Source organism: Meleagris gallopavo, chromosome 15, assembly GCF_905368555.1.
Source record: "Meleagris gallopavo chromosome 15, MGAL_WU_HG_1.1, whole genome shotgun sequence".
Lineage (NCBI taxonomy): Eukaryota > Metazoa > Chordata > Aves > Galliformes > Phasianidae > Meleagris > Meleagris gallopavo.
The window spans coordinates 13,359,463-13,376,531 of record NC_139418.1 but is presented as its reverse complement, the minus strand read 5'-3'; the positions used below and the strand labels follow the sequence as shown (position 1 = coordinate 13,376,531).

At 43.2% G+C, this 17,069-nt stretch overlaps 1 protein-coding gene across 2 annotated transcripts in view; it reads right to left on the bottom strand.

Annotated features, from left to right (window-relative positions):
* The window catches only part of ADAMTS2 (ADAM metallopeptidase with thrombospondin type 1 motif 2), a 223,481-nt gene that overhangs the window by 19,327 nt on the left and 187,085 nt on the right, over positions 1–17,069 (bottom strand). For both annotated transcript variants that reach the window (XM_085237025.1, XM_085237024.1), the window contains exons 6-12: positions 15,110–15,266; positions 14,155–14,260; positions 12,622–12,765; positions 10,571–10,703; positions 9,017–9,130; positions 2,013–2,158; positions 491–666 (exon numbers count right to left, since the gene is read on the bottom strand). In XM_085237025.1, coding sequence (XP_085093151.1) covers positions 491–666; positions 2,013–2,158; positions 9,017–9,130; positions 10,571–10,703; positions 12,622–12,765; positions 14,155–14,260; positions 15,110–15,266 — 976 coding nt within the window. The remainder of the gene's footprint in view (positions 1–490; positions 667–2,012; positions 2,159–9,016; positions 9,131–10,570; positions 10,704–12,621; positions 12,766–14,154; positions 14,261–15,109; positions 15,267–17,069) is intronic.

Genomic DNA, 17,069 nt, shown 5'->3' with positions numbered 1-17,069 from the left:
ACCAGTGCCCAGCCCCAACAGTGTCCAACAGCATTTGCAGGAAGATGGAAGAACAAAACAAAACTAACACTTTCCTGTGTATATTCTTCAAGGAAAACTGCAGCTCACAGATCCTCCACATCATGGCTGGATCTCGTTGTTTAGCAGCTTTTGGTGGATTATAGACCTTTCAAACATTTCCCTAAATCATTCTTAAAACTTCTGGCATCTGAAACACCCTGTGGCAATGCATTCCCATTTAATATGTGCTGTGTGGGAAAGTACTTCTTTTTGTTTGTTTTAAATTTGTTTTAAATCTGCCACCTGGTAATTCCATTTGATGTTCTCAGGTTTATGTTATGAGAAACAGTGAACAATCATTCTGCATGCAGTGTTTGGTGCCAGAAGTCCCAACTTGGCCATGTTAATGGCCACACCATGTCCCTGTAGGTCCCCAGCTCCAGCACTCCCACACTGAGACACACTGAGGACAAGAAGTGGGACCACTCACCATCAACATGCTCATAGGGCAGCCAATGGTGCTTTGTGTTCTGGTACTCAAAGTACGGATCCCATTGCCTGCACTGCTCCTCTCTGAAATCCTCAAAGTCCTTGGGGCAATCCTGAGTGTTGCAGAGCTGGAACTCATAGCTCGGCCCTACGCACGTGCGGCCTCCGTTGGCTGGACTGCAGAGGATGGAAAGCAATGGTTAGTTTGGTCATTAACACATGAATCGAGCACCTACCAAACCCTCTGAGACACAATCTAACTCCCAACCATGTAATTAGGAACTTGATGAAGCCAGTGATGTATTTCCAGTACTTCCTTCTCGCATTTTATCAGGACTTCATCTAGTTTAATGATTGCTCTGGTGTTTGCTTTCTGTTGGGAGGTGCCTCTGGAAAGGTTTCTCTCAATATATGTTATTACAGCTAGGATAAAAGAAGCAATCATTTAAAAACCCGCTGTCGCTATTTCTCTCCCACAGAGCAATTCCTGCAAGTTGAGCCTCCAAGCACTTGAAATAGAAAACAAAAGTCATTTTCTTGGTGTGGTTCAGGAAAGGAAAGCGCAAGCAGTTGAAGCAACTCATTCATATTGCCTCCTAAGCCAGCAGCAAACCCAGCCTTTCCCACATGCAAATAGATTTTACAACTAAAACAGTGCCCACAATCATAAAGCTCACTTTCATGTTGCTGATGGAATAAAGGCTGAAATTAGAACTGACAATTTTTTTTTCTTAACGGAACAATTTCCATCAGAAAACATGGCTTCATCATCAGTAATATTATTTTCAATACTAAAGTCATGTTCAATCATTTCATCCTGTCAAAACATGTTCAAAAATTCTGTTTGGTGAAATCATTTAATTCTGCCCACTGCTTCACTTCCTGCTGCCATGATCCTGATATTTCATGAAATAGGGATAATCACATATTTAATATCATTTGTACATCTTGTCTATATTAAATATATCATAGTTTCAGTGTTACTGAAATTAAGCCATTTTACATTATTTTGATGAACCATATATATGTCATCAGAGCAGAACAATTCAACATTCTTAGGAATAACTTTGGGGAGGGTTCTGCTCTCTGGAGCTTCGCTCCAACTTGGAATGAAAATAGTTTGAAGATGTCAGTATATTCCATGTTGTGAGACTGTTTTTGAAGTACTAAAAAAGTTGGATTCATTTAAACAAAATATTTTTTAATACAATCCAGCAAATTATTGACATCATTTCATACTCATGCTAGAATAAGGCATACATGGCTCTGAAGTATACCTTTGCAATAACGTAACACCACTTTCAAGACCCTTTTAATGGCACAACCAGCTCAGTGGATGGATAAACTAGCAGATAAAGATGGCTCATGTCTTTAGGCTAAGGGGCCCAAAGCAATAATTCTAGTGTACTATAGGTGAGATCTAAGAAGCAACCTTTACTGTGTTACCACAGCAGTAATTCCACAAGGGTTCTCACCACTCATTCACTTCATGTTAGAAAACCACGCAGGAGTCACAAACTTACTGTGGGTTGTCACACTGCCGTGTCCTGTACTTCACCCCCGTGCCACAGGTGCGAGAGCAGGAGCCAAACTTACTCCATGCTCCCCAGTGCCCATCCTGTTTCAGGATGTCTGGTGTCAGCCAGATGCAGTGACCTTTAAAGCAGTGCTAGGAGAGAGAATGGGAGAGGTACAGAATGGGTAGATGGGAGTTGGACTAGATGGCCTTCAGAGGTCCCTTCCAACTCTAAGGATTCTATGATTCCATACGGTACCATTGGTGCAACAGACTTCATTTTGGGCACAAATATTGGATTTTTTTCACCTCTCTGGAAGAAGGCAACGAGAATTGCTGCTGTACTGTGCCCGTGATCCCCAGCTCCTTCTGGGGCTTACACATTTTCAGTATGTCCATTTGTGCTCACAGGATTAGAGACTGCCCAGTTTGTTAACCCGCTCTCAGCATCACGTGCCTCCATCAGTGCAGCAGGGATTTCACCTTAACTGGTAGAAATCCATCTAACAGAAGTGGCAGAGTCCCAAATCCTGCAGGGTAAAGGTAAAACCCTGCTGCTGCCATTTCTTGCAGTGATGACAACAGCTCCTTCAGCAGCAGTAGCCCCAGTAACACTGCAGTGAATGTGGTCAGCAAAGCAGCACGAAATTAATGTCACCTCACATGGTAGACACTGTTGATATGACATAGAGAACTCTCAGAGTCTCACTGAAATCTCACTAAAGCTCATCAGAATACCAGGAATCCTTCACCAAACAGTGCCCTGCACAGACCCATTCTGGAGCAGTTACTTCCCATCTACGGCTTTCTCATTTCTAATTGTTTTCTTATTTCTATTATCCAATTTTTAATACAGTCGGTTCTAGATGGAAGTAAACAGAGTTTCCTAAATTCTCCAAACCCACGAGGTACTTACACATTTCTTTAAAAGTCTTTGTAACCTCTATGCTTATCAACTTTAATGAGATCTTGTAGGATACAAAGCAAAAAATGCAACTGAAGACATAAAAGTTTGCCTTTTCTCAGACACATGGTCTGATTTTTGGGTGGTCTTGCATGGAGCCCAAAGTTGGGCTCGATGATCCTTATGGGTCCCTTCCAGCTGGGGGTATTCTACAACTCTATGACCCTCTCTACTGTCTCCTCCCATTAAGGACAACTGCTACGGCCCTTCCACCAGTCCCTAATGAAGGAAGTCTTCCTTAGCTGAAGTCAGGATGAATTCTTCTCAAAGATCACAGATTTGGACTGTTTCTGCTGTTGCTGCTGCTTACATAAAAGTCGAGTAATGGAAAACACTGCCAGCACTACCAAAGACTTTGCATGAGGCCATTGCGCTCTGCCTGCGCTGGTGGCTGCAGGGACAGGGCTCCGGCTCACGTGCACAGATGGCCACAACAACAAGTGCAATCGGTCACTTGCTTTCCTTAACATTCAAGTCAACAACAACATTTTACACAGCTTAACGAGCCCTGGAATTCGGGAATTTGGCAGGCAGCACTAGCTGAGCATATGGCTGAATGCATGCTGCCAGCAAAAACAAAACCAGAAGATATATAACCAGAGAGCATTTGTAAGCGTGGAGCGATTAGTGAGCTGGAAGGTGAATTTAAAAGGGATGGATAATCATTAATAATGCTGAATTTAAAGAGAGAATCATTAGTAAAATGTTGACAAGACACAGGTTTCTGATTTGCTAATCTGCTCAATGATCGGCTTTTTATTCATGTAATTTATTTTGCTACTCATTCGGTTGGACAAGGGGTAGAAAACAGAGCAGAAATTAGTTTTCAGCTACTCGTTATTTCTCATGACTTCAAATATTCAAAGTCAAAACCCATGAAGAAGATGAGTTACCACAAAGCCAATTATAACAATCCTGCTCCAGAGCTGCAATGGGCAGATTTTTCTCATCTGTTTGACAGAATAAGAGATAATTCAGCAAAGCATAAAAGAAACACGAAATGCTAATATGCTAATTCTGAGGTTTGGGATCCTTCAGGGATGATGCTCTCCTGGCTTTGTAGAGGTTTGAGCAAATAAGGTCAGCAGTGAGCCCTGAGTGGGAATGGCACTACTGCAGCGATGCAGGGGAATATGTCTGCCTGGCAGGCCAGACTGCAGCTGGGCTTGGAGGAAGATGAGCTTCAATGGCTCCTGATCCCTGCTTGTTTCAGCATCCTTTTGTCAGGGTTCTACATCCCTCAGGTGTAAGATCCAAACAATTCTGCTTCAAGAGCCACGTAGTGATGCTCCAGGATCCAGCACTCAGCAGAGAGGAGAGGGAGAGACATATGATGCTGTGTTTGCTGTCTCTTTCCCCTGTTTTAGCCAGAAGCAAAGGGATGTGGTTTGCAATAACCATGAACAAACCACCTGTTTGACACTGTGAATCGTTCCTGAACTGGAAAGCAAATGTGGAAAGTGTTATTGACTTTGTCTGTAAAGAAAGGAGCTGGATGGGTTTTTGCTGGAGAAGTCAGTCCTGCACTGCCTGCTGGGAAGCGGAGAGCTACGAGCTGTGTGCAGTGAGTCACCTCCAGGCTGCGTCTGGGCTGTGGGCTCAAGGAAAGAAGTCTACACAAAATGAAGGGATTCAAAATGGCATCTTATGTGCTGCAGATTGGTGCAAGAGGAGCACACGGAGCAGAAAGCAGAGATGGATCCGTCTACAGTGCGATAAAGGATGTGAGAGCTGCCCCTTCCCACTGCCACTGCAATAACTGCGTAACGAAGTGGGAACAGCCAATTCCAGCCACTATTCCCTTCACAAGCAGGGCTTTCATGTAAAGCGTGAAGCATATTAAAGCAATCTTTCTTTTTTAGTGAGGAAAAAAAAAATGGGAAAGTGCGAATTGTTTTCTTACTGGAAGAGAAGATGACTTCTTGTGGTCTCGCCAGTTTTTCTGGCAAACAGGGCAGTCCAAAACAAGTGCAATTTCCAGGAGAGGAAGCTTAAAACGCGCGCAGTAAAACATTCCACTGCTGTTTTCAGCGGTTCTTTGAGACAACTGCTGTGAGGGCCAAAAAAAAAAAAAAAAAAGTATTCCTGTGGGCTTCCCACAGCTGCATGGTCATTTTTCAAGACTTGCAGATTTTCTTCAGTCTCTCTACCTGTCCTGCCCGCCTCCCAGCCCAGCTATGTCAGTAAGCCCTGCTTGGCCCCATCGTGTCAGGACGGGGCTGTTGCTTTATTTCCACTTCCCATCACATGCTCTGCTCCATCTGTTTGAGATCAATCAATTGTAGGGAATAACCCCAGAGCTGTAGCACAGAGCTGTCCTGGGAGCAGTGGTGGTTCCTGGTGCAGAATGTGTGTGTTCTGTGTTTCTGTGGCAGCCAACACAGCGCTCACCCATCTGTCTCCTGTAGGGTCTGCATCGTTGGTAGGAAACCATCCAGATTGCTTTGAGCACACACTGGTGTTTTCAGAAACCCTTTTTTCTTCTGAGACCTTTTTATTTCAATAATCATTCTCTTCTCTTCCTGATAGAGCAAAAACTGCACATCTCATCCATGTGGTGTGAGGGCAGGAATACCAGCTGGGCTCAGCCTCTTGCACAGCTGCCAAGTTAACCAGGAACAGAAGGGTACCAGGAGCTCACCTGTCTCCAAGGAAAGAAATCAGGAGTGTGGGTGCTGCAGCCCTCTGTGCTCCTCTCAGCAGTGAGCAGATGGACTCAGGCATGCCATCCCCTGCATGAGCAACTTTTTTATTTCTGTCTTCTGGAGGGCAGTCACCTGCTTCAGCTGATACACACCTCTCCCCAGAAGAGTAATAGCTTTAAAAAAATTGAACAAGGAAAACTGATGACATATTTCTTAAGGAGACCTGGGTCCTGGCCTGGGCGACCAGTGGAAATGACAGAATTGTATACAGGTAAATAGGAGTAGAATGCTGTGCTTTTAAGCTCTGCATAATTACCTCTTGTCTGCATGTTTAACCATGGCAATTCACAGAGCATCTCCGGTTCCACGTTCAGACTCCACTCCCCACACGTGGCGCTTCACACACAGCAGTCATTTCCTTGGAGCTAACGTGGCCGCTTGGAAGTGCAAGGTGCTGCATCACTGAAGCTTCAGGAAATCCATTCTGTATTTCCCCTCTCAATTCACTTAGAAACACTGGGTTGAGAGCTACACAAAGCATTCTATTTCCTTTAAAATTCCATAAAAATAGCAGTTTTCTCCACTGGCTGGAAAGTCTTAAGAGAACATTATACATTTCTATCCCTAAACCCACCAAACTATTATATTGCTGCCAATTAACACAATGTCTCCATTTGTACAAGGAAACTCACTTAAAAATTCTTGTTCAATAGCAGAATGTCATTCTTTTGGCAACTTCTTTCAAATGAACACGTGCAGAAAAAAGCTTACAAATATTTTCATACATTAAACGCGCATCTCTATGTGTGTATGCATGCATACACATATAAGTACTCCGGCACTATGAAGTCTAATTTCCCTTCCACTTCTAAGCTGCAGTCCTCTCTCCAAGACAGACAGGGCACACAGAGACGTGGCCCTTGTCAGTGTGGCTGCTGACAGTGTGCTACAGATCTCCCATCTGCTCTAGGTGTTCTTGGCCCTGGACCACCAGAGAGGAAGGAGGCAGCTGGACTTCGTCCTCTTCAACAGCATCTGCTGAGTTTGGCAAAGCCATCAGCTATCAGCCGTCTGAACAGCAGGCTCAGGGCAAACACCTGAGCTCCGTACACCCTTTCAGTCTCCCAAACATTGTTTCTATTTCTGGCACTGGGACATCTCAGCTGCTGCAAAGCCGGGATATTTCTTCAACACATCAGCACTGATTTGATTGGCCTCAGCGTAAAACAGGCACTGGGAATTAGTGGTATGAAATCATGAAAACTGCATGCCCCTAAGGCAGGAGTCAAATAGATCTCATTGAATCATCTTCTCTGATTGCTTGTTTGTGTTCCTTTTTTCTGGCATTAGCTCTAAATAGTGGTCTGAATTTCAAGTTATTTTTGTCTTCCTCATACACCATGGGAGATGCTTCTTGGAGAAGACTGCCAATTTGCAACCACGTCCCAACTGCAGGCAATGTCCGTGCTGTAGTCACGTTGTTTTCTGCTAAGAGCCTCTGATTCTATCCAAATTGATGAAGACAGTGAACAGAGAAAGGCCAAATCAAAGGCATGGATGAAAAGGAATGGAAAAAATGGAAAAGGACTGACATGATGTGCCTCTGCTAAAACACCCTCAGCTCCTAATAAGTACACTGGTCAAATGCCGAGCTGAGAAGCAAGAACATCACTGTAACCCTCTCATAAGGTATTGCTCAGGCTACAGGGCTTTATCTAACTAAATGGTTTTCATTTCATATCGTTTTCTCGGGTTCTGCTGGAAGGCTGCAATAAGCTTATTTATCAAAAATCTGTGACATCTCCTCTGGGAGTAAAACAGTTACACTCCTATCATCTATGGAATGCACACGTCCCCTCCTGCATCTCCACTGAACTACAACCTGGCTGTCTGGGCAGCTCTCTGAAGCCTTGGAGCCTAAGTCCCAGTCCAGAGAAAAAAGTTACAGCTGAGTTGCATAATATCCTGACAAACTGTTTATAATGGAAGCACTGGACTGATCATTAACTGTGAGATTACAAGTTCCTTTTTTTATTCTCATTTCTGTCCAAACACTGATGAATGGATGGCTTGGGGAAGTAAGAGAAGTGACAAGCTGGAATACAGTTGTGTTTTTCTGGGATTTTCATGTGTTTGTTTAATATAAAATCAAGATGTGGAAAAATGTCTCAGGTGAATCCAAAGAAACTGCCTGAGATTGTGTATTGTCATTTAAAAATCTATGTATTTTCAAACATGAAACAGGGGTGTTATGAGATAAATAACCTAAAGAAGACCAAAAAGAAATGGCTTATTTAGAGCATGGCTTGCTAGGAAAGGAATTTAGCATTACATTATGCTTTCATAAAAAAGACATTTCAAACCACAACAGCAGTTGCTAATATGGTTCATTTATCACATAAATGATGTCATCCACTGGTTTTTACAAACATCCTTCCAAGTATCAACAACATCTTCCCCTCAGACCCTGCGCCCACTGCCCAGTGAAGGCAGGTGTTTTGGGCAGACTTCCAAGGAGTTCAGATCCACTGTGAGCACAGCATGACCTCCGCAGAGGGGTGACTGAGAGCTGGAGCAGGCAGAGCCTTTCAGGGCAGGAAGTGTCTGAGCCCTTGGCACCTTGCTCCTTCCCTTCACAGCTCCTCACGCCTCCCTTGACTCCCACCAAGCAAATCCACCTACGCAGATCTGCCCTTCTCTTCTGCTCGTCCCTCTCCATGGTCATGCTGGTTCTCTCCAGCTCTCACTCAACTCCCACATCCGCCCCTTCCCTCAGGGTCAGCACTGCAGACTCAGTGGGCTTGCAGTCTCCAGGACCTCACAGCTCAGCCACGGAGGCCAAATGGCACCACTACATCACTGACACAAACACAACACCTCGACCATGCACAAGTCATGGGCAAGTGAGAATTTCCCCATTTTTGGCTCTACAATGAGTTGCCGAGAAGCCAAGGGCAATTCACAGATGTGCAGATACTGCCATGACTTGCCTGAAGACTGGGTTTGATAGACAAAGAGATGTCATGCAGCACACACCAGCCCTGGTCCCTTCCTCCTTACTTGCATTCAGGAGTTTGCCCCACATCTCAGCTGACTTCACATTCCCAGAAGGTTTTTCCTTTGTTAAACTGACCCCGTCTTTGGACAAACTGGGACTTGGGGACTGGTGAGTTACAATGCAGTTCACACCCAGACCTTCCCCGAAGCTATATGGAGGGGACAAATAAAAGTCACTAGCTTTTCTCTTTACACCCCCTCTATTATATTCTCCAGTCCTCCGTTCCCTATATTTCTAAAAACAAACTGGGAAGACAAAAACCTTCCATTTCTGTGCTTAATTTGAAGGATAACAACCCCAGCTGCACACACACAGACTCCGACATGCACAGCGCCAGCTCCCACCTTTCCTGGTGCACACATGGTCCCGTCCAGCGGAGGCCCTTTCTTTGTTTTGCAGAAGTAGGGGTTCTCAGGATGGCTACACCAGAGCTGCTTACAGGGATCAAACGTACGAAACTGAAACATAAAAAAAAATCAGAATGGGTGATGCTTTGATGGAGCTCTGACTTCAAACTCTGAGCAAAACTGCAGCGTAGGGCTGGATTTTCCTTACCCAGCTCTCAAGTTCCAGCTGTGTTCATTAATTCCTGAGGAACACTGTGAAATAAGTACGTCTGAACGTGCAAAAATCATCAGCAATTTTGAGGTGAGACCCTGCCTGCAGTCAATAGAATAACACTGGGCAAAAACAGCTTGATACTGGTGACCAAAGGCAGACTGAGCAAGGGGTAAACCAGTTCCCCTGCTCAATAAGGCACACACTGCCTTTTCTTACAGCTTCTCCAAATGGCATTACTTCATTCAACAAACAGAACAAACAATACTTGAGTACCCATGGGAGAGGGATGTGAGCTGCTCCTCTCAGGAGGGTGCAAGACTGACCTCAGGCCCAATGAGTAACTCATCATTTCACCTACACTACAAGGGCTTGTAATGCAGAGAATGAGAGCCACCCACCACAAAATATAATAGACTATAATGTCTGGACGTGCTCTTGACTGTTCTGAACAAAGAATAGAAAGCCTCCCAGGCTCCAGAGAACAGATATAAGGAAAGACCCTCTTTGGCAGGGACATTCCTCCAAGGCAGCATCAGTGGGAACGTGTCAAAACACAAAACTACAGCTGATGCTTAAAAGGATTTCATCCATTATCTGGAGACACTGCTCGGCACACATAATCCTACAGATGGGAATGAAAGCAGCAATGTTCTGCATTAAGTTAGCAGCTGCCACACCAGCTGAAAACATGTCGTTCCATATAATATTTGTGTCCAGCTTGAGGAGCTGGAGGTGGGAGGCACAGCCCTGCTGCAGAGGCCGAGGCACTGCAAATTGCACCAGTCTTGCCTAGCTTATATAAATTTGGGCTTTGTCTCTTGTATTCCCAGTGCAGCAGAGCCAACCATAGCATCAGGAGTCCTTGCAAGTTGTTCTCTTTGCTGTCACGCTTATTTTCACATGCTAGACATTAAAATGCATCATGCTTTCCACAAAACTGGAACATAAAAGCTTTCTGCCCTCTGTTAGCACTACAAGATGCGACACCAAATCCATCTCCTTCTCATCGGGGTGGGAATTTATAACAAACTAACTTGCTGGCAGCAAAAGAAGGCTCCACAATACAGCAAGTATTGCTGTAATTGCTTGCTTCTGATCTAGAACTGTTCATGAAACTACAGCATGGCCATTTCTCTAAGTTCAGTTTTTTGAAGAAAGCACAGAGGTTCTTAAAATAACATATTTGTCAACATTCAGTTGTAATTTCTCGCTCACAACCAAGTGGGCACATCATGCTTCCTCATGGGCTTCACTGTGCTGTCCCTATACAGGACATTTCAGAGACACTTACAACACTCCTGGATGAAAAAAAGCAGAGGCTGAACTTAAGTACTCACAGCTGTGCACATCATGTAGCCCAAACCAAAATCAAAACGGCACTGCTCATTCATGGAGTAGTGAATTCCTGGCAGCTGTGGAAGGGAAGGCCAGTCATGTTCGAAGGGATCATCGCGCAGACAATCATAGGAACTGCAACAGGCAAAAATTACAGTAACAGATGGGGCTGTGAGACTCACAGAATGTTTGTGGTTTCGGTGCCTTCTTGATCCAAACTAAATAGAGCCTACTATTTCTCAGTCTCTGGTCGTGAAGAGCATCCAATATCGCAATTATGCTCACGTAAACTTTAGCATGATGTATCCACCTCTAACATATTCTGTGTTGGTTTTCTGTTTTGGTGTTGTTTTTTTTGGAGGGGGTGGAGAGTGGGGAGGAAGGTTGGGAAGGGGAGGACTGGAAATCTTTCCAATTGTAACTTCCACACAGCTTGCAAGTAAATTCCTGTTGGTTCCCAGGTTCCCTATGAAAAAGGAACCAAAGGAAGAATCCACATAAGACCAAGAATCAAAGAATACTCAGTTACTTTTCCATTTGTGGAATTCCTTACTACCTACAACTGCATTTAGAGTGCAGCAGAAGCCAGGGTAATCACTCAGGAGCAGTGCTGAGCTTGCCATACTACTGTCCCCTGCTGAGAAGTACTGACCCATCTATAAGCACCAGTACTTTCCAGCCTGCAATAACTGCTCAGGAGTATTCCCTCTGTCTGTCTCTCCTGATACCTCTCAGCCCCATCCATAACCTGCAAAGTTCCCTTTCCGTGTGATGAATAAGGGAGATTTTCCCATAGGACATACTAGGAACACGTCTGACTGAGGTGCATAGAAAACAAAGGAGAATGTCACAGAATGGTTAACTGTATAATCACTGCTTCATTCACAAGCCAACACCGTAGGCAGTATCTCTGAATTGTCTCCAAGTTATTTAACAGACATGAGGACACCATACCCAGCTCTATTCTGGCAATCATTCAGGTTGCCCTCAAGATACCAAGCTGAAAGCAGAATTTTGAGGTTAGATTTACTTCAAAACAAATCACAGTGTTACAAGATATTCTAAAATAGCTGTATTTAAAAGAATGCAAAGCAGCCATCTAAGCCAGATGATTTTCATTTAACCGATAGGATCTTGCTAATTGAAACAATCACACATCTCTCACAATACTTCCTATCCTTATTGCCATACCTAAGGTATCTAAGATAATAAAAACATTGACAAAAAGACTGACTTTTGTTTATTTTGTTGATTTTGCTGTCTTCTTTCCAACTTATTTTGAGTTCTTGCTGTGTATCCTAGAGTTTCACAGCATTTTTCCTATACACCCTGTATATAACAGTAAGGGGGAGATCCCTTCTATAAGGGCAAAAACAGGATCATAAATGTCAGAGTTTGTCAGGGAACCTGGGTGCAGCTCTAATGCAGGAAGGAACCATTCCAAAGAGAAGACAAGGGAAATAAATGAGCTGTTAAAAGAACTGGAGCATAAAATAGCTTTCGTATTTAGGATATTTAAACAAAAAGACACCACTGAAAAATTAATTCCAGAATCATGTTCTTTCTTTAGAGATCTATTAAGGTGCAGAAGACCTCTAAGAACTTATAAAGGGCAGAATTTCATTTTTAAAGAGCACCATCACATCACTGACAGTCATCATAAGCAACCAACAGCTCTTGAAGCCAAATCTGGTATCTGTAAGATAGCACAGGCATTCCTGCAGCAAGATCCTATGTGAGAGAGGCAGGAAAGTCAGGAAGGAGGTGCGTACCAGTGTCTCCCACACACTATCAACATTCTGGAAATGAATATAGGTGTAAACTAAATGAACTGAAATCAAACTCACTGACAATTTGCTTTATTATTTGCAATCCATGGGAGCCAGCTGGTTCCCAGTAGGCTGGGGGTGGGTTTCTTTGTTTTATTCAACCCCATTCCCCATTCAAGTAACTAATAAAAGAGTAAAGCACAAATGCTGCACAAATGCTAAAAGCAAAACTGTTCTTAGATGTTTCCTTATCAAAGATGAGAAGCAGCTGAACAGCTACTCACTGGAGGTATCGATTCAGCTCCTGCTGGCTGCAGCGGGACCAGTGGAAGCGGTGGAAGGCAGCTTGCACGAGGGGGGCCATGATGCTCCCCAGGCGGACCTCATCCCCACATCTGTTTCCTTGGCCATCATGCTCCATGCCTAAACTGCCCCGGCACAGGAGAGAGCAAGCACAGTCACACTGAAGACGAACTCCAAGTGACCAAACATTTTAGTATCCCAAATGTTGCCAGTGCGCGATCACAGTCACGCTGTTATACCCCACAACCCAGGTACTGGCTCTTAAGAGTACTTTCATGGGATTAACTCAACATCCACTTTTGAAATAGACTGAAAATCCCATCTTTTGACTTCTGTGTATGCATACGTTTCTGAATAACTTACGGCTAAATGAATCCATTTCTGGATTAAGGATCTGGTCTCCTCTCCAGCAGAATAAATGAAATTTACTCATACTCCTATCTGGAGCCATTTAGAAGTTGCTTGATTTGAATTAATCTGCAATTGTAGCCAAGTGGGGGATAAAAACCCACACTGCAAGCTAGTTACACCAGCTGCTGCTACTGTAGCAGTTCCACATTGGGATCTTGGATTGTGTTTTTCTGTGCATGCTGTTTGATCAACGTGGGCACTACCTGCGTGTGTAACCACAGTCAAATTAGCAGATGAGGGCTGAATGTGATTTCAGGGACCACAAACAATCTCCAGTGATCTCCCTTCTAAAGCTCAGTGTACACTCTTTACAATCTTAATTCAAAAATTCTGGAACCCAGTACCAGATAGGCATCAATTCTATGCTCCTGTCTAATTTAGACACATTTGCAGTGAGATTCAATGAACTTTGGTGATTTTTTCATTTAAAGCCCTCCATAATTTCTGATGCAACAGACAGAACAGGACCTGAAGGCTTTCTTAGGGAAAATATAATAGATTAAGACTGTTCAGAAAAAGCCTTCCGGGAAGTGTTGTCCTTCTTGAGAGAAAATGGGCAGTCAGTAGGTGTCCTCTGCAAACAGCGAAACTGAAATGCTCTGGGAGAGACCAAATCACAGTCACATCAATAAAATGATTACATTCTTATATTTTTATATATTTGCAATTTCAGTGGTTAGCACCTTTTTTTTTTCCTATGCAGTATTTTCTCCTTTACCAGCAGTACCATATCAGATGTGCTGATTTAATATGGACTGTGCTTGAAAATCATGTATTCCATTAACTTAAAAAATTCATATTTCATCCCAATGAGTATTTCACATTTTCACCAGGAGACTATAAAGCATCATTCAATCTAGTTTCACTGGAGTCCTGGTAGGTATTTTGGTATTAGTTCCTTTTTCCATTTGAAAAACACCTAAATATAAAACTTAAGATCATAAATAAAATCTTGACAAAGCTGAGGTCTGAAGCCAGAGCTAATGGCATGTGGACATGGACACGATTTCTTAACATGAACTTCATTGTCCCAATGTCACAGCTATCTCTCAGCATCAAAGACATTATAAGATGAGACACGGGATGTCCAGGGCTCTACTCACACATGTCCAGTTTCATGAGCCACCACGAATGCAGATGAAAAACCATCTTCATGATTGAGAGTACAGCTTCGAACAGGATGACACATTCCTGTGACTGGAGCATAGCCTGTGAGAAACACCGCGTTTCAGAAAAGGAACAAATATGGAAAGGTGATGTGAAGCTCCAGGAAAACAGTTTTCCCCTTTGGGACGTGAATACAGTTGAGTGGTCCTCTCATAGATAAAAAGAGACCTCTGTCCCCAGACATTTAATTATGTGCTCTCTCATCCGTGGAACAGATGAGATCGCCCTGTTAACCAACTGAAACTATATTCCTAGCTCAGTCAGAAGGTTGTTATCACATCTAGGACCATTCTGCCTTCTCCAAGTACACAAGGCAACAGAGGACAGGGATACCACGCACTGCTGTGCTGCAGCTCATGAGCTCGGTGCACTTCCAGCCCTCAGGAATACATGAGCAAAGCCCCCGCCCTGTGCTGACAGCAGATCTGACCAACTCAAAGTGAATAGGAGATTTATCCCCTCCAGTGAACAAACCTGATCTCACAAAGAGGCAGAACCTGAAGGAAAAAGTGCACAACATGTGATCCTGCTGTTCCAGACCTCTTGGTAACAGCATTTTTTGGCAATCTTTAGTGCAACAACTTTTTAAACACAAAATCTATTCCTTATCTTTGGGCATTTTCAGGATTGTTTACATAGAGATCTCATTTGCTTGGCTTCAGCTAGAGCAAAGAAATGATCCAATAAGTAATCCAATCAGTTAGGATGCAATAGATGAAACAGTCACAAGTGAAAACGGCCATATGCAGAGCATTTGGGGAAAGAAATTGTTGACCAAAACTAAGCAAAATATACACAATTAAACTGCATGATTAGCTTTGCACAGTGATAAACACAAATGCTGCTCAGAAGTTTTGCCATTTACCCAACAAAACCCAACGCACGTCTTACCCTGCATGCCAGATGGACCAAAATCCTGCCTTGTGAGGAAGATAGCGTGGTCGTGATATTCTGCATGCCCGGTGTCTGGCTTCTGTTGCAAGTAGGCCCAACGACACACGTTCTCCAGGCTTTGAGAAGGGTTCCCAATCTCTATCAGACTCATGGACTGAGCGTGCCCAGAAGAAAAGACAGCAGTAGTTATTTACTGAGCTAGGGTGATTCTTTTCCAGCCTATTCAAGCACTTGAACAAATTTTCCACTTCCATTAAAACTCTTAAAAAAGAGATGATTATGCTTTACAAACAAATTCTACTGAGTCAAGAAAGTAAGAAAACAGTTAACATTCACAATTAGATTGAATATGATTTCTGTGACATATCCATAAGGTGTAAGATACAACGAGAGAAAAAAAAACAACAGGTATTTTCAATATTGTATTGTGCAATGCACATTAAAATCTCTGCCATCCTAGCACCAGCTGACACCATCACTTCAAGCCTGGATATATTGTTTGCAACCAAACTATGGGATCCCTATGGGATCTGCAGTGGTGTCAGGCCAGTAGAGCCTAGCCCATGCAGGGGGGGCAGAGCCCAACAGCCATAGCAAGGGCAGACTGCAAGCACCCAGCCCTGGCTCATCAGCCTCCTTCACCATGCATTCAAGACTTCTGAACACCACTGGATGCTCTACTGAGAGTAAACACTAAGTGTACTTTGTCCAGCTGTACTTGAGTCATAACTTTGAGAAACAGATGTTCCCAAAGACTATATTTTAAAGCACTTTTTCTTTAACCCATTCTGTATTTCACAATCATTCCGAAAGTAGACTCCGTCTTCCCAATCTGGTACACCTTTATTCTGCCTATAAGCCACACATTACACCACTATTGTGCTGTCATGACTTGGCTGACTTGAACAAGCTGATGTGTGTTAGGTGGGCGCAAAGGACAGTTCCTTCTAATGAGAAAGAAAAAGGTGTTTTAAAATCCAGCTACTGCATTTACCTTTTTTTTTCCCCCCCCCAATAGTCCTTAAAAATTTCCAGCTAACTCTTGTTAATACTGCATATTAAGACTTAAAAAAGCATATTGTACGTGGGATGTTATAAAATATATGACTAATTGACCCAGTCCAGGCCTCCCAGGACTTGTAAGAAGTACATGTGCAAACCCTGGCTTTTCATTTACAAAAATTATATTACCATGACAACATTGTAATCATAACACAAACCACTTCAATTTAGACACTACACTGTACTGTAAGCATTTCTAATTCCCAGATACATAGTTCACAGCAGAAGTAGCCAGTGCCAAAAATAAGAGAGAAGTAACATAGTTCCTCTTTAAATACAGATGTGTTTGACATGTCCTCTAATTGAGTGCATGGTGGAGTATGAAGAGTATTGACTGCATGAAAAAGAAAATCCTCAAAGGGTTGTGGAAGAACAACTGGAGTTGATAAAAGAAAAGCCTGCCAAACTGAGGCCTGATTTTGGCAAAAATGGGATATTACAATTCTGCAATGTTCAGAAAAACAAATTAATAAACCAAATAGAAGTACAGTTTGGAATCTGACACCACTTTGGAATGAAAAGGTTGTAATATAATCCCAGGCTGGATCATGCTGCTTCCAGCCATAATCCCCTTGGAAACAGAGTAATAACCACACCGAAATGGTGAGAGAGTAACGACGCCTTTACTGCATCTTCACATGTTTATTAGAACAGACATGAACAAACTTCGAGTGACTGACACAAGGCAAAGTCCTGGCTCTTCAAGCAGAAATCCTATTCAGGTAAACTAAGAGTGGCCATCACTGAGGTCTTGGGTAGCATGTATCAGTGGTTTAAGAAAAAGTAACTATCTACATCTCCACCTTGATCTCGTTTCTGCAAAGCTTCAGAAGAAAAATCTGTCCCACAAAGAAGTCCAGTGAGAAATCTTACTACAAGATTCAAAAAGCAAAGA